The sequence below is a fragment of the Haliotis rufescens genome, unplaced genomic scaffold (assembly GCF_023055435.1).
Source record: "Haliotis rufescens isolate VD_foot unplaced genomic scaffold, xgHalRufe1.0.p SCAF_83, whole genome shotgun sequence".
In the NCBI taxonomy this organism is placed as follows: Eukaryota; Metazoa; Mollusca; class Gastropoda; order Lepetellida; family Haliotidae; genus Haliotis; species Haliotis rufescens.
This window is the reverse complement of record NW_025964376.1, coordinates 869,765-894,271: the sequence shown is the minus strand read 5'-3', so window position 1 is coordinate 894,271 and position 24,507 is coordinate 869,765. Positions and strand designations below refer to the sequence as shown.

General features: G+C 41.5%; 1 protein-coding gene across 1 annotated transcript in view; it reads right to left on the bottom strand.

Moving 5' to 3' along the window:
• Positions 1 to 674: 674 nt before the first annotated feature.
• The window catches only part of LOC124145346 (rho-related GTP-binding protein RhoN-like), a 43,117-nt gene continuing 19,284 nt past the window's right edge, over positions 675 to 24,507 (bottom strand). Inside the window, exons 2-5 of the mRNA XM_046515087.2 lie at positions 22,667 to 22,757; positions 3,466 to 3,575; positions 2,739 to 2,873; positions 675 to 1,793 (exon numbers count right to left, since the gene is read on the bottom strand). Coding sequence (XP_046371043.1) covers positions 1,545 to 1,793; positions 2,739 to 2,873; positions 3,466 to 3,575; positions 22,667 to 22,757 — 585 coding nt within the window. The 3' untranslated portion in view covers positions 675 to 1,544. The remainder of the gene's footprint in view (positions 1,794 to 2,738; positions 2,874 to 3,465; positions 3,576 to 22,666; positions 22,758 to 24,507) is intronic.

Below are 24,507 nucleotides of genomic sequence, written 5' to 3'. Positions count from 1 at the left end.
TATACAAGTATTGGCAGATGTGGGTTGGTTGTGATTTGAAATAACTTTACGTTCTGGGTCGCAGAGTTAAAACACATGAGCTATTCGAGTTTTAAAGGCATGAAGCCTGTAATCGATCCATTTAAGTGCAAATAATAATGGAATGAATGACAATAGTTTTACACCGCTTTTAGCAATATTCCAACAACATACCGTCGGAGGACACCAGGACTTGGAATCCATGTGCAAGTAGGAAACGAACCCGAATCTTTAGTCTGATGAGCACTTGCTTTTAGCGAAGGCTATCCCTCCACCCCTTGTCCGAAACTAATTAAGTGCCTGCCACAATATCAGGTTGGAGAATTTGGCAGAGGAAACAGAGTGGGTTAGGTTTAACTTCGAATTGAACAGTATTCCAGTTACATCACGGTGTGGTTGGAGGAAATCCCGACGTGATGCAGGTCTTAAACGTTTACCACTTTGGTGAAACCCACGAGCACTATCAACATTATCGGGGCGGACCGGGATTCGAAGATCGTGTTTCTGGCGTGCCAAAGGGACAAAACTATGCACAGCAAATTCCGGCGCCTTAGACGACGGGGCTGCCCGTGCCCCCAAAGGAAACAGAAGACTCTGATATCTGGACGGTTGTTTCTGGGGCCCAATGCATGCAAAACATATAACAAAGAATATGGTTTTCAAAAAGACGTTTTATTCTTTTTTAAAGAATTATGTCGTTTAGGTATTACAAACAGAAACGAACTTCCATGAAATACATAACGATGTCATTCACCCAACAGCTCACTCAACAGCTCATTCATTCTCTCACATGGTAACTCCCACTTATCTCAAACATCATCCCTATATACAGTCTTTGCACTAGATTCCACAGTCAATTTTATGCCTTCTTTGAAGACAACGAGTGAGAAAACAAAACGAAACAACAAAGCACCTGTTATAAACATTTTCAGATGACGTCATACGTTCTGCTATTCTTTTCTGATGACGTCATCACCTGTGTTCGTTTCGTGGGCAAGAATACTTGCTGGGTTTGGATTTGCGATAATATCACAGCTGAGAACACATTTCGATGACAAGTACACAAAACGTGATGACGAGTACACATACTGGTTCATACAATGCCACAAGGAGAGAGATATATTTTCTCCGGCTTGCAAGCGGGTTTTGTGGAGCTTGAAACGTGACAAAAGTGCAGTTCTGACAGATAAGCCATTAAAATGCGGGCTACACATAAATCAATGACGCATACACAAGTTCAAGTGACGTATCCAAAAGAGATCTTTGATACAAGCAATAATATGCTTCAAAGTAAGTGGAAACAAGTTGTGAATTATGGCTAGTGTTTTTCACTACACGTTTTGATGACGTGTTCCATGCGTCATTATGACGTCACTATTTATGACGAAAACGTGTACACAGGTTCAGTCCGATGAGCATTAGTGACGTCAGTACGCAAATGCCTGAGCGGTTCATGGTTGAAAACTATGAACTGAGATGCATTATAAATAAGTTAAATTAAAGTTCAGCTGTCTCTGTGCACAGGATCACATGACCACGCAGCTTTTGGCCGCTTCTTTTCGCAAATGCATTTTGGCCTCGTTCATACCACTGAACCGTTTCCGGCGAATGAAGGACCTCTGACGGCGAAAACTGGTAGCTTCAGGTGTATTGCCTTTTGTCCCGGCTGACGACAGTGCGGCAACCTCCATGACGTCATTGACACTTCTCTGCGACGTTTTCGATGCTGTTTCGGAATATACAAGGGCCCCGATGTGTTTGGCCGTCTTTAAACCCTGAAAATAAGAGTGTAATGCGTCATGATTCTATTGATATCTGATTCCATTCACACACATTGGGAAAGATTCCTTGCTACATTCGAAGGCAAATTTACTTTTGGGAAATGATCTCTTACTACAAAAAATATTCAATTATCTAAATACTATCGTCGTACAATAAGCAGATTTTACTTCACATACTGATCAAGCATGTGTCTTTTTCTTGTGACTTTAACACATGTCATTATCTACACGGACATATGTTTATCAAGGACAGAGGAAGGTCGAGATGTATCAAAGGTATGACGAAATAACCTTACTAAACAAAATTAACTTGTACCAAAACTACAACCGAGGACAGTCTGTGTATTTGTGTGTGTGTGTGTGTGTGTGTCTGTGTGTGTGTGTGTGTGTGTGTGTGTGTGTGTGTGTGTGTGTGTGTGTGTGTGTGTGTGTGTGTGTGTGTGTGTGCATGCGTGCATGCGTGCGTGCGTGCGTGTGAAAAACAAGCTAGGGATCATGAATATATTAAGCAATTTTTTTGGTAAAAGTTCATAATATTCCAAAAAGTATTCATGACCCCTAACATTCGTTATTCAGTGTAAGAGCGCTGATGTTTAAGATAATGGTCATCCAGTCTGACGGAATATATTTCGTTCAACGCTACAAGACAATTTTCTTCTTCGAAAGGAGGACCCAAATATACGTTTTGGGACACATCCCGACGATCTATGGTGGCAGCGATGACACATAATCAGCAAAGTATCAGAGCCTGACCACCAGATACATTTAAGTCGTTTCTTGCGACCAGCACATGTTACTGGGGATCGATACCAGGCAAGAAGGACCACTGGGGAATCGTGGCATCTCACGCTATTTGGTTCACACATTCGTCAACAGCGTGTCTAACAGTCTCATTATTTCGGAGTTGAGTCTCCGAACACGTATCATTACACAACTCACCTGGTCGTATGATACTATTGACGGCGTCTTGTCTTTGCTCGGTGGGACAGTTTTTATCTCGTTTCGTAGATCTGTTTTACAGCCCACCAACATGAGAGGTTGTTTGGGGCAATGTTCTCGCACCTCGGGTAACCACTGAAACGAATATTACATCTAGTTGAGATGATGCCATGCCATTTAATACTCTAGGAATGTTTATTTGTTGTTTAACGCCGCACTCAGGAATATGCCAGCTGTGTGACGGCGGTCTGTAAATAATCGAGTCTGGACCAGACAATCCAGTGATTGACATCATGAGCCACGATCCACGCAATCGGGATACGATGACATGAACAAAGTCAGCGAGCCTGACCACCCGATCCCGTAAGTCGACTCTTACGACAAGCTAAGTCGCTTTTTACGGCAAACATGGGTTGCTGAAGACTTATTCTACCCCGGGTCATCTAGTAATGGATAGAATTTATTAATTGGACTTTATCAAGTGTATACATGATCAGCCATGTTGCAGAGCCAGCCACCGACCCACCGGCAACGTCAGCTCATACGACAAGCATTGTCGCCTGTTATGGCAACCATGGGTTACTGAAGATCTATTTTAACCTGGATCTTCACGGGTCAAGCATGGGAACTGAAACATATTTTGATTCGGAATCCAATTCCAATTTCATTTGTCGACTTGGCAATGTTTCATTGATATAGCAACTATTATAGGCCATGCTGAACTCACCTTTGACACGACATTCTCCATGGACTCTGGGTCTGCGACTGAGAAACACACCATGATGAGATCTGCGTCTGTGTAGGACAAGGGTCGGACCCGGTCGTACCCGGAATCTCCTGAAATACCAACAATAGTCAATCTTATTCGGTATTCGGAATCGTAGTCGATTGTGATATGTTAGAGTTGTTGTTGTTTGGTTGGTTGTTTGTTATTTAACGCCGCACACAGCAATATTCCAGCTATATGACGGCCGTCTGTAAATAATCGAGTCTGGACCAGACAATCCAATGACTGACATGAGCATCGATCCACGCAATTGGGATACGATGACATGCATCAAACAAGTCAGCGAGCCTGACCACCCGATCCCATTAGTCGCCCGCCTCTTAGGACTAGCAAGGTCGACTTTTACGGCAAGTATGGGTTGCTGGAGACCTATTATTCGTGATAAGTTAGAGGGAAACTATGAAACCTTATTCAAGAAACTCTACGCAAGACTGTCGGTAATCAATTGGACATTATTATGTATACATGATTAGTTGATCTGGACACATGTTATTCATGATCATTCCACAATATTCACGAGTCCGCAATTTTGGGGGTTCCCCGTTTATGACACATCACTTGCTTAATAACAGTGTTAGTATCTATACCGAAACGTCGCATTCACTGTAAGAAAGATGTTGTATATCCATAGAACTATATCCCTTGTTCGTTTCACTGTTGTTTTTTTGTTTGTGAGTGAGTGAGCGAGCTCACATCATTTCTCCAGCATTTCTCCAGGGACACCATAAATGGATATCACACACCACGACGGGAATCAGAACAGCTCTGTGGCGTGACAAGCGAATGATCTAACCACTATCCTAGGGCCACCAACAGTTTGAGAGAAGATATTTGTTGACGACGGGGTGGCATTGAAACATTAACATTTTAATAGCCAAAGTTGTTGTAGGTGTTTAACACGTATTCATCCAACCGCCACTAAGCAGAACAAATAAAACCGCTTCTCGCTAAGTCAACATTCCAGATAGATAACGCGATACTTCCAAACGTCGACATGATGAGATGATGCGCCAGGTCATTCAATTATAAAAACGACAGATGCCAGGGAACAAGTAACATTGGCGGAAATTCTCTGTGGCTGCCCTCGGGGCATAAGTGAACATAAATAAGATCTTTGGGTTTGTTACTGTGCCAAATTGATGGGTGTGGATTTGTTTATTCCCTGGGGTAACTCGGGAGGTTGTGCAATACTTCATGGCTGCCCACAAGATAAGCTGGGAAGCGTCCTTAGCTGACGGCTAGTTTTCCTTACTCCCATAACAGTAAGCAGCAAAGTAGACCGCATGCTGGTATAGCTTGTACTTCACAACGCAACTAATTCGGATTCCAAAAAATACTGCAAACCTTCTTCAACATATATACCGGTGGCCACCTTTATGTCTCTAATTACCGACCCACCCTCCACTATCGTCGTGCACCATGACTGTGGAACTATGCATATTAAAAATCAAATCTAGATTAATATAAAAGCCTATCAAGCCAACTCTAACTCTATTCCACAAGTAATCAGCATCAGGTAAATTATTTGTTTTAATTTTAGAGGAGAGAAATGTATTGTGTAATAAAATATTTCATAGTTTATGTGTTAGTCTACCTCCCAACTCCCATACCATTCCACAATGACACCCATTTCATCCCAACACTGCAACAACATTCACCTCACCCTCATAGCCTTTCTCCCCATATCCCAGCCCCACATTTCACCCCACATCCATTTCACGCCCTATATCCATTCCACGCCTTATTAACCCTGCAGTGAACGCTCACCTCATCCTCACAACCACTCCCACCTCACCCACAGCCTCCCCCCAACCACATCCCAACAATCATTCTCACTAACTCAACCCCAAACACTCCCACAAACCTTATCCCAACATCTCCCAGCCCACCTCACCCCAACTCCCACCCCACACCCTCTTCCAACCATTCCGACCTCACAACCATCTCCACTCACCATCCACTATAAACCTCTATATGCCCACCACTTATCTCTCCGAAACCTCTATATGCCCACCCCTTATCTCTCCGAAACCTCTATATGCCCACCCCTTATCTCTCCGTCTCTCCGATCACAAAGCATGTTCTCGTCCAACTTGTCTTACACGGCAAAGTAACACATCTTGCTCAAATTACATAACATGATGCTGATTCGAAACACATTGGGACCTGATTTTCCGCAACCCCATTTGAAAGGGGTTATCGTCTTTGAAGATTATATTTCAAACGAAGTGTTCTAAATACGTAGCCTTCATGTTGAGGCAGGACTAAAGAAACCAACTGTTGTTGTCAGTTTACAGAAAGGAATCAGTCTTTCATACCAGGCTATGACGTAAGTTGACGCGATACACGCGTGTGGCGATGCATTTACACGTGCACTGTTCGCGTATATTTACGGATGTTCCATGTGAAAGACGAACGTATTAAATTTGAAAATGAACCAGAAATCTACAAACAAGCGAGCCTTTGCATCAGTCTCATTAAAATCAGATCTTAGTTCTCGCTACCGCCATAAACAAATTGTTGTTTACCGGTATCGAGAACCAAGATCTGATTTAAATGACATTGGCCTCTTCATTCTTAGCATAGCTAAGAAAAAGAAGAAGGAGAAACATGAATCAAATTTGTGTTTCAGGATCGAAGAAATAGCAGTCAGAAAGAATTTGAGTATTATACGTTGTGAAATATGGTAAATACAATGGTGTTTGTGTTCGAGCTATAATTAAGCCTGTTTAAACTTATATATCCTGGGTCCGTATCAAATTCGATTCCAGCTTGCGATTTGGATTTCTGTTATATTATGGCTTGCCAGAAAGTCTGGAAGGAAAGTTTGAAGTGACGAAGCAAAACGTTTACACATCGAACTGACAGATCAGGCAAATCATCGGGGATATGTGGGATTCGAACACACGATCGGCGGTCTTGTTTATGGGGTGATGGGCGACATCGCGTTCCTGCAGAGAGGAGACCTAATCAAACAGATAAGCTTGTCACTGAACAAATGTTCACCAGTATTTCCAGAATTCCGTTCTATCTGATTGGTCATGTATCATTGCATTTCCATACCTGTGAAGATACGGGCTAGAATCCCAGCAACCCATGCTTGTCGTAAGAGGCGACTAACGGGATCGGGTAGTCAGGCTCGCCGACTTGGTTGATGCATGTCATCGTATCCAAATTGCGTTGATCGTTGCTAATAATATCAATCACTGCATTGTCTGGTCCAGACTCGATTATTTACAGACCGGCGCGTTAAACAACATGATGTTGCTAGGAAAGCGTTTACTGTGCCGTAATTCAACATTAACTCACTCCATACCTTTTCACTGATTTTTTCTCTCAAAAATCTAACATGTGAGTATGCTTCAAATATTATCCTGCTATTAACTCAGACGATATGCCACGAATGACAATATACTGTTGAAACATATTCTTTCTAGAATTTGAGAATGAATCCATCTGTCATATCAATGTACATCTTTATTAGACTAACATATTGTCTATGGGATCCTTTTATGACACAAAACATTTCTCTCCTAATTTTCTTTTCATAACATGTCTTTCAGGCGTGGAATACAGATGGCTATTTTTTACAATTTAGATTGGTTTCCATCAAATATATTTCACAGTCGTTGTGCAGAGCTACGACTTTGTCAGTATGCAACAAAAGTCAATGACTTGTGACGTTTATATGTTCTTATGATTAGAATCTTTACGAGGGACATATTCATTTTGCCCACGAGGTTCATTTACGACATGAGTTTCTGGCAACAAATTGACTTTGAGAAAACCCAAGTACATCGATCTGGACTGAATGTGGTTAAAAAGCCGTGTGTTTAGGTTCATTGTCAGGGTTGGTGGAGAATGGGGTAATAACTGTCATTTTCAATAATATTTTGTTACGACATCGCCTAAAGATAGACATATTCAAGAGTTTATTGTCATTAGATAGATAGATCTGTGGTGACATGGTTTAAACAATGTTATCAAAATACGTAGCCAATGAACCCTACTTAAACAGCATTACCATTAACAGACCACTGGAGCAAAATATGAAACTAATGAAAGTGTAGAACTATCACTTGGATGGCACTTCGTTCAATTAAAATGAACCATTGATGCAAAGAGATTATAAACGACTGCAGTCCTGTTAATATATTATTTCTAATTATGGCCAAGGAGTATTTCCCGTCCAACAAGGGTGGGGGTTGTAAAACGCCACCTTGGCGGATGAGTCAACAGTTATGAATGTCTCAGTTATATCACAAAAAATTAAAGCCATAGAGGCATACCCTAATATTTATTGTCCTTGGGGTGCGTCTTATTCCTATACAGCCCCGATCGAGGATCTGATGTTACCACAGGCCGTACGCATGACTATCAGTTTCATAAAATCTTAGCGACTGTGAAATATTATCACTTCATAGTCTGAATTTTTCAACAGAGAGAATTAATTATTTGAAACGGTGGTAGACAGACGTAATTCTATACGCAACCAGTACAAGGATCATTAGGGATCGCATGATGATGGAGCATTAAAGTTGAATAACGTGAGTGATAGCAAGATATGAGGCTACATATGACCGTGTCATCCAAGCCCTTGAGCGGTGGTGCTGGAGAGCTTGCTTGAGTTTGCACTTGAGGGTGGCGGTACCTTGAAGCACTTTATCGGCTATTGGGAAATATGAATAGCAATGCATATTTGCATTCCGTGACATCGAGCACTGTGTCACAAGTGAAGCCATCATTTAGTGGTTGATTTTTAAAATTCAGACAGGAGGGAGTGAGTGGATATGGTTTCCAGCAATATCACACATTGTAACCATAAGAGGAATCGAACCTGGGCCTTCGGCGTGATGAGCGAACACTTAAATCACTAGGCTACCCAACCGCTCTGGGTTATGCAGAGGGATAGTATTAAGCGCAAACATATCTTTGTTTATTGGGTTATCAATCGGGTAAGGTCATGTAACAGGATTAATACACCACATGCTGCCTGGTATCACGAACATGTTTTCTGGCGCTTTTGTGTTGTATTAGTGGTGGTATTTGTAGTCAGTCTCTGAAATGAAAATCTAGTAATTATTTTTTTTTTTTGGTGTGTGTTTCAATATATAAGAGAAAGAAGTCCAGAGAATGTCTTCATTTTTAGAAACTGACTTGCGGTGAAGACATACTTGGGATTTTTCGGATATTTTAACTTTGGGGTCTGTCTGAGAGACACTAATTTTACCGCGCCGAGATATCCTCCACAATTCACTCCAACCGCCTGTGTGAGAAGACCTCTCATCGTTCAGATCTAGATTTGACGTGTTTGGATTGCGAGGAATGTTGACTTCTACGTGACGTGCAATTCATCGGCGACATAGTTGCGGTGTAGCTCATTTTGAATTGTCACGAATTTCATAGGTCTGAATTAATTTCAAAGGGATTATTAATCCACTTCTGAACATATTCAACTATGCCTCGGCGGCTTACACCATGATTAAGGTAAACTTTCAAATACCATGGGTCATGTAGATAAAACGACAGGCAGTCTGAATTCGGAATGTATACAAATATAAGCGACAAGGCTATTTCCACCAACATCACAGGTATGTCTTTATGAATCACTATCAATAGAATATTATTTTTCCAATCTACACATACATATCAATATAACAAAGCAACCGTCGCACACAAAATTACATCGACAACTTAAAAAAGACAAAAGTATATACGTATGTACAAGGCGTTATTCTTTCTCCGTATCTTTTATCAAAACATTCAAATATTTCACTGTTTAAAGGTGTCTCTCAAATTCACCTGACCATCATGTTCAATAGGTCGAACTGACAAAAAAGAGTTATTCATTTCCATCCATCCCGAAAGATATACGACCTTTTGACACATACATCAACATACACTGACACCCGACATTCTGAACCACGTGTTCTATGACAGATGTATATACAGGCCGACACATATAGGCGTTCGGGGTGACTGCTTCACAAGAAGCAGGAAGGTCGAAATGTCTACTTTCCAGCACAACATTTGACTGTAGGTAATTGTATCTTTCTCCTAGCTCAAGCGGTAGACTTGTCACATTATCTCAAGCGTTGAATTATTCTAAAAGCTCATGCATTCAATATGTTGGGAAAACACAGCCCAGATCACAGGTAAATATCCCATGAGTCACTGTCAATTGTCGGTATATGAAATGTGTAGTCATGGTTCGCGTGTTCCGTGAGAGATATATCATCGTGAGTGCTCGTTCATATTGTTGTTGTAGGCAGTTCTCACGGTTTGACATATACAGGACGGTTGATAGGAATGGCAAGTGTTTCAACATATATACATGTGTGTTGGTAGGATGTTAAAACCAGATGAAGCGGTCATGCATATTATCGACGAGGTAATCGTGCAGTCGGTCATTAGGTTCAGCCATAGCTATGAAAATTAAACATTGAAACCTGATCTTACTTCACCTTGATACTGACTGTGCTGAATATGTGGATGATCAAATGTAATACATCTATAATTTCACAGCAGAAAGAGAGTTTCTCATCGCACCAGACAAGATGAGGCGAAATGGGGTTTTAGGTTGCATTACAGATTATTGAACTTATATGAATGCACCTGTGTGAATTAGGTCGGTTTTATAGTGCTAGATCACAGATATGTCACCTACCACCTACACCTTTGGAATAACGTATCTGTGATTACTGCTCAGTCTATGAAGATGGAGAACAGTAGCTGATGTTTGTACAGAATATTCAAATGTAAGGCGCTTTAATTCCCTTTCCTTAAAAAATAATAATTTTGAAACCTTAACATTACTGAAATATTAAGTCCACTTTTTTCAAATAATGAACCAGGTAACATGGAAATAATCTGCTATAATGTACACAACTTCAAATAAATCTGAAATTCTTATTATAGGTGATCCTAGGTCACAACATAATATGTTTGATTGGTACTTTGTATTGTTATCCTGACTTATTATGTATCTGTTTATATACTTCAAAGCATATTGTCACTGTTTCTACATGGGACGTTCACGCATAAAATCTTGTATCTTGTATCATCCCACCATTTAACAAGGCGACCTCACTCAGACACATTATACGGATTCCGAGCTGACCAGTCCTTGTTTTATCCCTTTCATGTCGAGCGCCGAATAGGGTAACAACAACTATCAGTTTTCAAGGTCTTTTGTATGGCTCGGCCAGAGGATCGAACCAATAACCTTTCGGTCTCCGTGCAGACGCTCTTACTATTCACTGGACCAGGGAAGCGGTCTGCACCAGACATGGGGATTAATACATTCCTGCCAACGCTCTTAAACAACCATTAAGCGTCTGTAAGCACACGCGTACACCTCTTTACAATCTTGTGTCATTCAGACATTAATTCTGCGCAAGTTCTGAGATATCATCGTGTGTTTTCACACTTTATATGTCCTTGGTGCTAATGCCACGCGAAAAAAACGACCTCATAGAAATTTTGTATAAGCATGCAAATACGAAAATTGATTCTCTCCTCGCCTTGTGCTCGCCACATGGCAACAGATATGCATATAGGTGGCGCTGCTCGACTCGCACAACAGGTTGCAGACGACTGTTTTCTCACCTGCTCCGGCTAGCAGACGGAATGATTCAACTAAGAGCAAATACCCATGCAGACAAATCGGGGGAATTCAAGTGTGTTACGGGCCAGGCATTGACATCACATTGAGAGACTTTAGAAGGAGTAATGCTACAGCAAGGCAACTAGAACGTTACCAGCAAATTACGCTGTTGACAGAGTGTCAAGTTAGTCACCTGACGCCCTGTGTATTTGATTCACTGCGGACTCGTGTCTATCGTTACATCAACTTTACTCGGCGGTCGTACGAGCGTGCAAACATTGTTACAATAAATGAGACAATTCCGTTGCGATTAATTTGGTCGCCTAATTTTGCCAAATGCTTTCTGCTTGGAGGTTCCAATACTTTTAGTCATAAGTCTACACATGTTAAATAGTCATAATAGTCTCAGGATCAGAGTTAAATCACAGAGGCAAAACAGAGAGAGAATGACACGAGACATCTGCGGCCTGGGCTCTAAGACTCAAAAACTTCCAACAGAGATGCCAATATCCATTGATCTTGGGTTCGAGTCCCAGATTCGTCCCAGTTTTCGTCCCAGATTCGTCATTGCTTTTTTGGTGAGCATCTACTGAGTTATCCACGCTGGAATGTCCTTCCGCATGACGCAGACAGGCCGTGGCGAAGATGTAATACTAAAGGGCGTTACACACCAACTCACTCACTCACTCACATTCCTCACTCGGGGATGGAGGGTAGCAGATGTAGATGAGGTAGTCTGTCGTACAGACCCTCATACAAATATATCCAATACAGCCCAGGCAAGAGTATAATGTTTGGCAAGTCTATAGTACTGCAGTTTCACGAACATGAAGAGAATCTCTGGGGTCCTTTTTATTATATATAGATAATTTTACAACTATTTTTTTTCTGTAAGACATGTTCATTTCCGAGACTAGATGTTAGTCCATACATAAGGTTCAATGCAACATTAATGCATTGATTCACCCAAACTGTCAGCACATCTTCCAAAATCATGCCTCAACAGCTGAAAATACAAACACCTTTTGACTCGTTAATCAGATGGCTAAGCAAGGATATCATAACTAGATTTTAGCAAGGGTTAACTGGGACATATGACGCTGTGATGGAATACCTATCTATCTGTGGGTGATTATGGCAGCAACGGTGCATATAATAACACCACGCAGTATCAACAAACAAGCTAGGGCCTAATCAACAACCCTGTAGTGGCCCAGTAGCAGACCGCCTTGACCGTGACGTAGGCGGTGTGCTTATCTCAGGGCTTAATTAAGGTGTCTGTGGGAGGCTACGGTTCTAATTATCATGAGAGGTAGTTGGTGCAAAACATTTCACGAAGCCCTTCTACCTTCATATTCATCACTGGCTCCCGATTTAACTAGTAAGACAACCCGTACGGGTCGTATCAATTTGAAACGAGATGCACATTATACATTTTAACGTTATCTTTGAGATAAACACTCTAACCATATTAAACTGACACCTTCTAAACTGCTGAAAGGTTTAGATATCTAATTCATTTCACGACGTAAACCTAACGCAAGGTATAACGAACGTCCTTAGGCAACTGATAATTGGGTACATGTTTCGCGAGGAAAGACTGTAAGATGTAGTATTATATTCTGCCACTTAGTAGGATAGCGTCCGGCAAGTCGAGGAGCTCATGGCGTCTTTAATTTCCTATGAAACGACGAAAGGTTGTTGCACTGGGAAACCTCAAATTGCCCCTTAAAGTTACAGGCTATCTAATGTGACAGAGTTGACGCTAGACACATCATTAGATAATATCGCCGTGGGGTGAAGGCAGGGTTAAGAAAAAGTGTTGAAATTAACACCGACAGATCAATTGCCTTCGGGCAACTGAGGGCAGTATTTATTTAGTGTTCTCATGTCTACGTTAGGGAGATGTGAAATATAGTTGTTAGTGGACTGAACGTTCGTGATGAAGTAAATAATGGACTGTAAGACCGATCTCTCAAAAAGAGATTGCTTTTATACATCCGTTGAAAAAACCCATTCGCATACGTTATAAAAGTCATGAATTATCTTCTCCGATATTTGATGAAAATAATAATGACATTCCTACACATACGTCTTGAGTGATGAGACATTGTCATCGTGTTGGTGATCAGGTGACACATATACTGGTTAAAACAAGACGGGTAAAGGGAAAGAAAAAACGAATGAGCGTGTTTCAGATTAACAGTAATAAGTATTTTACTAGTATGTGTTGTTTTATGTCTAACGCCGCACTCAACAATAGACAATCCCCTGATTGACATCATGAGCATCGATCAACGTAATGTGTGCATGGTGTGTGTGAGAGAGAGAGCGAGTACGTGTCAAGGGTGGGAAGAATACTAAGCACTTGGGGAAGTATGGTTTTAGGCAATATTACAGAGGGGACACATTAGACATGGGCTTCACGCATTTTACTCATGTGGGGAATCAAACCTGGGCCTTCGGCATGACGAGCGACCGCTTTAACCTCTGGGCCATTCCCACCACCCCTCATGGAGTGCAAGAGTACTGTTCCACAGTACTTGTAATTAAACCGTACCGGTCCTGTACGCGAATATAGTGTTGAGACAATCCAGCAATGGGGCCTGGAGAAAACACATCACATCACATCACATCACAACACAACACCACACAACACAACACAAAAGTAATGCCCAGAATCAGCATACGTATGATAATACATTTCGTTCCGACTCTCACAAAATTGCTGTCAAACGTGTGAGGATGATGGGTAATATTACCATCTACATTTGTCTTATAATAAAACATACGGGCGTACTTTCATACGACCGAATAACCTAAAACCATTATCATCCAGTCATGTAAAAACATTGACACATCGTCTGACATTACCAATGATTTTCATCTTCGACGTTTTCCACCAGGGTTCCAAAAACAGGCGCGAAAGACAGCACTTCTTCCGCAGGTAATGAGATAACAATCGTAACAGTTACGTACACATCTCTCACCATACGTAAAAACATGGGTCCACAATCATAAAGAAGGTGAATAGATAGAATGAAAATATAACGAAATGAGATGTACATTAAATAATAGTTAAATACACAGTGATACATCGTTCGTCACAAGCCCAGTTCCAAAACAATACCTCAGATTTACAGTAACACGCACTGAAGCATTGAACTAACAGATGACTGAAAGAAAATACCACCTTGCGGACATAACTGTCCAGCCAGGCAAACTATATTCAGTTCAGTTTGGCGGAAGATATGCGACGTGTTCTATTCGAATTAATCCAAATATTTGACAACACCGTGTCTACTCTCAATGTGTCAATCGACGATGCATCTGTCGGCGCGATACAAAAAAAGATTTCTCTGAAGGTGTAATCATGCATATGGACCAAAATAAGAAAATTCATTTATTCATCGTTTCCAAAGAATATGTACTATTTGGTATATATTTAAGCCGATAATAGATACAGCCTGAATAAGATCAGTGTCCGCCACAAACAAGTGCTGTAGTCAGGAGCGCGGTGCTATTACTCTTTGATGGATGAGTTGACAAATGCAAACGTCATCCCATACAGTAGAACAAAGCTTACCCTCGGAAACAGGCATCTGGAAAACGATACATAGATAAATCCCGTTAAGTCCGGGTGTCAGTTTTCAGAATAACAGACATTTATCCCAGGATAGATGGAGATTTTATTCCTAAGTTGTCTTCCCGAGACAGTGCCAAGGGATGTCTTTGTCGGTAGTCGCCATCAGAGGAACAATATGCTGGAATGAGTACTTGTAGTCTGGGGAATTACTAGCACAATGGAAATGATCATGAGCAAGACACATGTGTGTAATCATCTAGTCAACAGAAAAGGACAGTCTGTTTAACCACAGATGTATATCTAGGAACCTATACACGAAGTCCGCAGGGTAACTCAAACTCATATAACGAAATTATGATACATTTTATTAAAACGTTATTTCAATCTTACCAGATACATATGAACGAATGATTGTGATAGCGCATATCCTGATTTTTCAAACAAAATGACACACGGGATAAGAAAAGTTTGATGGATTGAAATAGCCTTTCAGAGTTCATGACACATTGTTTTGTGGCGTTCGCAGGAACACTGATAACATGGGGCAAACTCCGCATCCTTCTGATAACCCCGAGGTTAAACATGACGAGAGTAAGACATGTGTAATAGGAAATAGATAAGGGCAGAGGACAAGAGGGCTAACTATCTCGCCGCTACTGGGGAAATTCCAGAGCTGAGGAGAAATACTTCAAGTCGCCGGTCAGAATGTGGCCCATGGCTCTATCAGCCGTCCATTACTGCTGTCAAAACCATAATCCTCTTTCCTGTTATTTTAGCCAGAGGCGTCATAATATTGGAGTGGTCAGATTTGATGAAGTTCGCCATCGATTTCACGTCAGCATGTGACTTCCGTGACATTTACTTGTGATCGTTCCTGGCACAAAAGACGGAATTGTAGGGTTTCCTTGCCGTAATTGCAGTAAACAGGCATGACTGCAGATTGCATGAGTTTGACCTTACTACAGAAAGACTGGGATTGTGGAACTATTTAAGTGACTGAATACAAAAAATAATAAATTTCAACGTGACTACGGCGGAGATTTCTTATGTTTGTGGAAAGGGTTTTTTAGCGTATAGCTTATAGTTATACTTTCGGCGTAACAAATATTCATTAATCAGTCTGTCGAAATCCAATTTGTACAGTTTTGAGTTGTTTTATTGCAATTGCGTAAATAACATGTATGAGATGAACTTCTAAACATCTAGCCAACATTAATTATTTAATAATTTTAAAAGTTTAACATTTTCGAGACTGTGACTTGGATTTCTTGCCGTTTTGAATAGTAGACATTCTGGTCAATACATGTTGCCGATCTTGTAGAATTAATACGACAATAAACCAAATAATCGATTTCTCAAATTACATTTTCAGCCTTGGGTAAAATATTCCCAATATGTCTGTCTGATATTGACTAACGACTATGAAGGGATGGACCGGGGAGGTAGACTCTGACAACCGCTATTGTTAATGCTCGTTTGACAGTGAATAATTCCTATCGTGATTGGCACAGATTGTGCATAGGAACAGACCGGGCTCGAATTACACCCAGGGCGGGGCAACACGGGAACCGTGTGGCATTTGGTTGCTAAGATGAACAGGAAGCCAGAGACGGGGGGGGGGGGGGGGGGGGGGGGGGCAGATGGAGATATTGGTAACAAGAACGGGCCCTGTTTGTTGACGATACAGTATTCCATTATTCTCCAGCTGAAGGGGTATAAGTCTTAATAAGAGGTGCAATGTCACGGCAATGTGATAACACAGGCGCTATGTTCATGTAGTTCATTCAGCTGTCATAGATAGGAAATGGTTATCTAACCAAAAGAGTAAGACACAGACATAAACACAGGGGCATATTTGAAGAAACTTAACCTTCACCCTTTCAAACAGTCGGGGGCCTAAGCAATATATTGCACACATGTATATTGTGACGGGCAGGAAGAATATGATTATTTTTCTGAAATGTCTAATCCTTTTATGCGTCTTCTCGTTCTCTGATGCGGTGTCACTCTATGTTTGGTTGTGTTGGAATACCGATATGTAAATATTTACAAAAATCATTTTATCTAGTAGGCCGATAATAAAATGTAAAGATAACATAAGGCATGTGGAGATAGAAGTGTCCAAATTGTCAAATTCCTTGTCAGCAAATTAAATGGCTTTCTTCAAAGACTAGAGATAGAGGGTGGAAACATAAACAGGGCTGCGATTGCTGTTTACTCGGGGAACCTGTATCCATGCAATGCGGTGCTGGCCACCATATACAAATCCCCGTGTGTCCGATATGAAAAGGGGGAATCTTTTATTTGTTTACCCTGTGGGAAATTATTACCGGAAGCTTTGCGATAGACACTCTTCACTTTCATTTTGTCTGGTTGAGACAGCAGTTTATGATACCGTTGGGTCTGGCTTGACGAAGGCTCGCCTTTATCTGTTTACAGCTAGTGTCATAAACTGCCCCCAAAATACAGGTCAAACATACACTTGTATAGTTAAAACAATAAACAATTGGTTGGTCGGACCAAATGCCGACCGTCATTGAAACTGATGCCTAATCATTCTGACAAGGCCCATCTGGCCATTGTAGACCCATGGACATCACTGAACCCTCAGGCAATTATACAGTTTGACATGATTTGTCTTTTGTTTGTTCTTTTCTGTGGACACAGTTAATAGTCCTGTTGTAAAACCATTAGCCATTGTTTGATTTTATTTGGCCATTTAGGTTTGTGTCAATCCTTAATTGTATAAGAGCACGACACATAATGTGAGCCTTCTGACCTTCAGTAGAATATGCCTTGTAAGCACAGCCTTGACTGACAGCAAGAGATTCGTGGCACAGGCTATGTGGCTATGTGTCGATAGGTCTGGCTTCGTTTGACAGGAAACCTGGCCGCATTTAAGGGTCAAGCCGTAAAATAAAATGTCAACACTGACGCCTAGAATATGATTAATCATACACAATGGTCGGGAGAATATTGAATAGATTGCAAAAGTGCAGTTTTATTTGCCGAAATCATTGAGAGCAGTTACACAGGGGTTTGTCCTTTTTTCAGCCTTTGCTTGCTACCTAAAACGTTGAAATAGTCCACATTCAGCAGCCACCCGTGAACATTTTTGTAATAATCCGCAGACTGTCTCAATTGTGAAACAATGGGTCGTTATGGGGCGGGCAAGGGATCCTAATGTTGTGGCACGTATCACCGAGGCTTTCATCGGGGTTGGACAACAATACCTTGGTGTGATTTGTTCATGTTTAACATTGGCGAAGTAATGCTAATTGGGGCAAGACGGATATCTTAGTTTGACTGAAGCTTTTGTTCTGTTGAATGAACCTGAAACTGTTGACGGAAGAGCCAGAGACTAATTCTGAGAATTTCAAACCTTTCCTTGTTGGATAGACTTTCATTTCATAAACACATATACAAAGACATAATATTTGCTCTACCGCGATATTGCAATGACACAGTGGCAGTGGTGATCATAAAAAAAATCTGGCATCACACCACACATACAACTTCCAACTGTTTTGGTGGTACACGTGTTGTAAGCAATGCACAAAACACCAGGTACTCGGTGTAGCACGGACGTCATCAATTCTCTCAGAATTGCAAAACTGACGCATCGGATAATCTCAACCATGCATATTTCTATTAACCAAATAAAATTTTATCCGGGGTTCATTAAACAGCTGAGGGCTGGGTTTATCATGTTTTAATTTAATAGCAAGGCTATAAACCTATCTCCTTGCGGTACAACCACTGTGGTATCGCCAAGATAAAACATAAATATCGTGCAGAGACGGTCTGCAATCGGGTTTTATCTGACATAGTTTAGACAGTTGGAGTGCTTTGGAGTGGTCTCTATGACAAAGAATCTTTTCACAGGAAAAATATGCTGGGCAGGACACGGTGATATTTCCGTGAGAACATATTTCAAGTCAAGCCACTTGATGTTGTTTGCTCAACTCGACGGTATGTCATACACAGAACAGGTCTTCCCCTTTGCCAGGAGATAAGGTCAAGTGTTTAGGGGTGTAGAAACCACACATGCCTCCCTTGAAATTGGCTGGAGATGTTGTTGTGGTATGATTGGGGCACTTGGTTTCAAGAGAACAGATACTGATAATTAATAGACGTCATCAAATCAGGATACTATCCCAGAAATCGGAATGTCTACCGAACCTGCACGGGTGGAACTGTTTTTTAATTGTCCTTCCTTATTACATTAGTAAATGAGGGAGTATGGTTTTACGCCGCTTTTAGCAATATTCCAGCAATAGCACGGCGATGGACACAAGAAATGAGCTTAACACGTTGCGCCCATGTGTCGTATCGAGCCCGGGTATTGACCACCAGGCTACCCCATCGCCCTTCTTACATTAGGTCTGTTGCCAGACTGATACCAGACATGCTTGATTATGAATCATGTTGATATTTCGCAAAATCTGTGACAGCTGTGCACCCGTATAGAGAGTCCAACACAACACATTTTAGGAACCTAGAGTGAGGGAGTGCATGTTGGTTTACTCCGCTTCATGGTATTCCACCAACAATAACACCACACTGTTCTCGGGGGTCAGGGTCAGGCAAACCATAGACTTCTAGTATGAGAACGATGACACAGACTAGGTAAACAACTTTGGAATTAGGGGGACAAGCACGGAATACTGGACAGCTTTACTGCCACAATATGCACATTGAGGACCGAGGACCTATTCTACCTCGTAGTCTGTCATACAGACCCTGAAACAAATATATCCAATACAGCCCATGCAAGTCTATAATGTTTGGAAAGTCTAGATTACTGCAATATCTGAAAATGAAGAAAGTCTCTACGCTCTTTTTTTATTATATTTCGTAATTAATTTCATAACTGTTTTTTTCTGTAAAATAGTTCATTTCAGAGACTAAATGTCAGTCAATCGACCTCTGGACCCAGGAGAATACAACAACGAACCAAAACCATCACCAGTACGCTTGCTGCCTACGAAATCGATACAAACCACATTTGAGAATTGAGAAATCCTTTTATTAAAATAAACTCTTAATTCATGATCTCATTGAACAAAACCGTGTTTCCAAAAAGAAAAACACCACTGCTCATCAAACTGGAATCAGACTTCCTAATATAAGAAGAAATCCATTTAACATGTTTAAAGAGCCAGACCCCAAAAAATTAATTATGTTTGCTAATTTCACGGTGCGGGGATCCTTAATACCACATTGGCAGATTTGCGCATCTGAAAAAAATCCAATTTATTTGGCTAAGGGAAGGCTTCAATTTATACCCTAGTCCGATCCTGTGTTTATTGTATTCCTAAATCTCCTGGGATTTTGTCAGGAAATGATGATCCAGATCCGCTTTCCAGCAGTCTCCAGGCAGTGAGGAAGTTGTTGTCTTCACAATTGTTCTTAATAAAACATTGTATGTAGGCTAGGTCCTCCGCCAACAGGTCAACAGTGAAGGCCAGATTACGTTACTGTACCACATATAGCTACTTCTAACAAGAGTACGTTTGTAGACCACAGACAGCCTTGATAGTAATACTTGATGTTATGTGGTCAGATATGGTATTCGCGTGTGTGTATTATCGATGCTCTTCATTACGCAAATAAATGTGTATTAACATAACATCGTACCAACGAATGCTCGGAGCTAAACGGTTAGAGCTTCGTTTAATGCATGCTCAGTTTGCGGACTACCATAAAACCATTGCATATCACACAACGATCTGGTCTACCGGGTACCCATTCGCTGCTGGGTGAAGAGAGGCGTTTTGTATTTCGAAAAAGCACAAGCCACACGACCCTTTCATAAATCATAAGAAATATCTACTAAAAACGGAGTCCATTGTACGATTCCGAGGTACTTGATATGACAACACGATATGCTTTATCACATGTGTTTCATTGTGGGGCAGGACCGAAACCCAAATTTACCGATTGAGGCCACAAGCCAGCTACTCTACACCACCAGCGTTGCCGAACTGCACGTGAACTGTGCCACTGCCATTCATGGCATCATTCTGACAGGTCTGAGCGATATTCCACCAGGACACGCCGAACAAGCACACTGCCCTCTAGCTGGCCACTGTTTAAAACGTCAACGCCAGACAAAAATCAGTTTCGATTATCTGCCGACACAAGTCCAAGTTTAAGAGTAAAAGGTAAACAAAAACATAAATGAATGGATTGCTGAAAATCAATCGTGACACCGGGTGTTCGCGGATAGGGTAAGCACGTCCAGCCCTACCGTCAGTACCCACAACTCACACAACTTGCATCACAAGCAACACGGTGCATGGCCCCCACATGGCACAGCTACATGTGTACAATCGTGACACCGGGTGTTCGCGGATAGGGTAAGCACGTCCAGCTCTACTGTCAATACCCGCCACTCACACAATTTGCATCACAAGCAACGCGGTGCATAGCCCCCACATGGCACAGCGACAAGTGTTCTAAGTCCAATGAGACCGGGATTTTGTTGTGTAATGATTTTAACGTTACGTTTTCGCAGCTTCAGGATAAGCATTTTCAAAGAAAGTATTTTCAAGGTAAAAAACGGAAGGCACGAAAAACATTGTTCGGGTAACGCTAAAAGTTCAAAGTAGCTGTGTATTTCTTCATACACTGAGGGTCATTGCCCGTCGACAAAAAACGGATTAAAATACAGATTCCATAACTCGAACACCAGCATACCAGACCCACTCGGACGTTCAACCCTTTGTTTCTTCAGTTGCTGTGGATTCGCTTGAGTAAAGTCTTGGTATGTGAAAGGAACGTTATACAACGCATTGTAGAAATGCATCCATCTTCACTATTTGTCTGCCAGGTTTGAAAACGTCGGCATATTTTGACATCTCGCCTCAGTTGTAGAACATTTTGTTTACCTTGCCCACTGAAATCTCTGGAATTTTTATTGACAATCCCCTTGAGTGTTGTACAAGTGTCTAGAAGCTACAGGAGATAAGTCAGCCCCACTGTGAAGTAATCTGCTGTAACATTTACACGTCATGCAAAACCATTAGCAACCACCTGGACCTCAGAACCAGAGGCGCGCGAAGAGCTGGGTATGGCAAGAAGTGCATTGGGGGGGGGGGGGGGTTGTGGTGGATTGAGCAGGGCTGGGCTTTTTTGTTTTTGTTTTGTTTTTTTAATGGGGGGGTCGGGGGGGGGGGGGGGGGGGGGGGGGGTAATTGTTCCTACATGAACCCTCATACCTAAGTCGATGTTACAAAATGCTATTTCCTTGAACATGACACGAAACATACTTTTGAATGTTAATACGAACTTACTGCATGTCCACTTCAACCAAACATAAAACTTCTTCCAATATTGTGTAACCCAATTCCGACAACATTGCTTACATCGTACATAGTCTTGTGACACTATCTCCCCGTGTCAAACTAGCCCGTTTATCTATCAAGCTAGATAATAGTTTGGGTCTATTAAAACCAGCGAACACCTGCATGTTCCCAGAATGTAGCCAACATGTTCGCGATCCCGTGCTTTAGTCTGCAGGAAACATGACATTCCTTACAGAATAGTCCTCATCTCTGCTAATGCTTAGAACATGTGACGTCAACCCCCACAGCGTTGATTTCCTGACCCCCTCCACAAGGCCTACAATTACTATGATTAAAGACAAACACAATACGTGGCTATCTGCTTAATTTCCCTCGCCACTGTACCTCTAACTCATTAGGTGTATGACTTGTGAAATAAACGTCCCTTGGATTGAAACCAACACCTCCCAAGAACAAATTATGTGCATCTTGATGAATGGAGATGCATTAATGGTTGCAGTAGACATATGTTTTTCATAATCCATGTCATACATGACACTGGGACCCCTTATGTTTGAGAATCAACATCATGGGTATTACTGCCATTTTCACACGACCTGTGTAACAGCGAGCATTTCACAAAGAGGAGGTTACTCTTACCTGATGTATCCCATATGCTGATCTGTATCCTGTAGGTCTCTGATACATTATAGGTGGATGTGAAAGTATCAAAACCGGTTGGTGTGTAGGTCTGAAAAAAATCATCAAAAGGGATTCATCATTTGAGTCTAATACGAATGAGAAATACGAGCAATACGGATTACAAATTCAAGGGAGATAATTGGTAAGAAATCACGCGAGGACTTTGTCAGGGCACATATATCAATCAGCCCATCTTAGATAACTATGAAAATATTTTCACCCACTCCACAAGAGAAGTCGGAAGTTTGGCATGCTTTCAAAACAGCTGATAACCATGAAAGCCCGCATGAAATGGTCGAAGACGTGTCTGGAAGGCAGGTGAAACATCTATTACTGTCTGCATCTCAACACGGCGCATACTTTGTAGATGCTTTGTGGCTAAAGCCTCCAGCAGAATTCCCATCAATCTGACAGTGACAACTGCGATGATTATCAAGCAATAATGTGAAAAGGGCACAGAATATTGCAATAGGTGAAAGTACTCTTAGAATCTGGATCCCGTTTTTTCCACATTCTGTAACAGATCCTACTTATGTATTGTGAAAGATGATGGAATATTATTGGGGTGAGGTGGAATTGGGTTTAACGTCGCGTTCAAGATTATTGCACAAATAAAGTGTTCGTGTGTGTGTGTGTGTGTGTGTGTGTGTGTGTGTGTGTGTGTGTGTGTGTGTGTGTGTGTGTGTGTGTGTGTGTGTGTGTGTGTTCGGTGTGTGTGTGTGTGTGTGTGTGTGTGTGTGTGTGTGTGTGTGTGTGTGTGTGTGTGTGTGTGTGTGTGTGTGTGTGTGTGTGTGTTCGGTGTGTGTGTGTGTGTGTGTGTGTGTGTGCTTGTAGTTGTACTTGTCCGGACAAATGCCGATTTTATAAAGCGATGTTACTGAGATACCATGCCGCAGTTCAACACGAAATCCCACTCAGACACAGTACACAGTACACTTGAACCGACCAGTTCTTATTTTAGCCTCTAAATGCCAAGCGCCAGACAGGATAACAACAAGTACCATCCTCTAACGTCTTTTGGTATGACGCGGCCGGGGATCAAACCCAAGACCTTCCGCTCTCCGGGCGGACGCTCTACCACTAGACCACGGAGGCGGTCTGGCATACGACTGACAAACAGAACGAAGATGATCATGAAGCTAAAGTATAGCCAAATGTATATCACCCCATTATTCGTTTGTACGATGAAATTATTGAAATTGCAGCGTAACGGAATAAATACACATTTCTCACAGAAACCCTTTGGGTTTTAGTTTTAACAATAGAAGGAGCTGTTTCCTTGTCCAAATTAACAGCGATGTCATAATGGCACTTTAGCTGTTGTCAAAGACTAGGATAGCCGTTTATACGCATTGCGGCTCATTGGTGTTGAAGACATTAATTTACGAGACATTTGATATATTCTCATACAGTTTCAGTGTAGCGTGAAAAGCTCATGTACACAGCTCTCTGATGCATCGAAGCAATCCTGTATCACACTCCACATTACACGGCCTAGTTCTACCGCCAGCCATAACGCTATTCATCTAATGAACGGACCAGTTCCACCGACTTAACTTATGCCTAATTAATTTTCCCAAAGTCGGCAGTCTCCGGTAACGGGCTCGCGCCTGGCACAAGACGAGGTTCAGATTAATTCATACCAAAACACAAAACAAGTTATGTGACTATGCTACTTAGCGCTCATATATTAAAACAGGTGCACGTATTGACTATCCCTGACTCTAGTTTCAAAACACATCTTAAAATTAATGACCTTAACAAATCATGAAAAAAGTTTTAAAGTAGTTTTCCGGAGA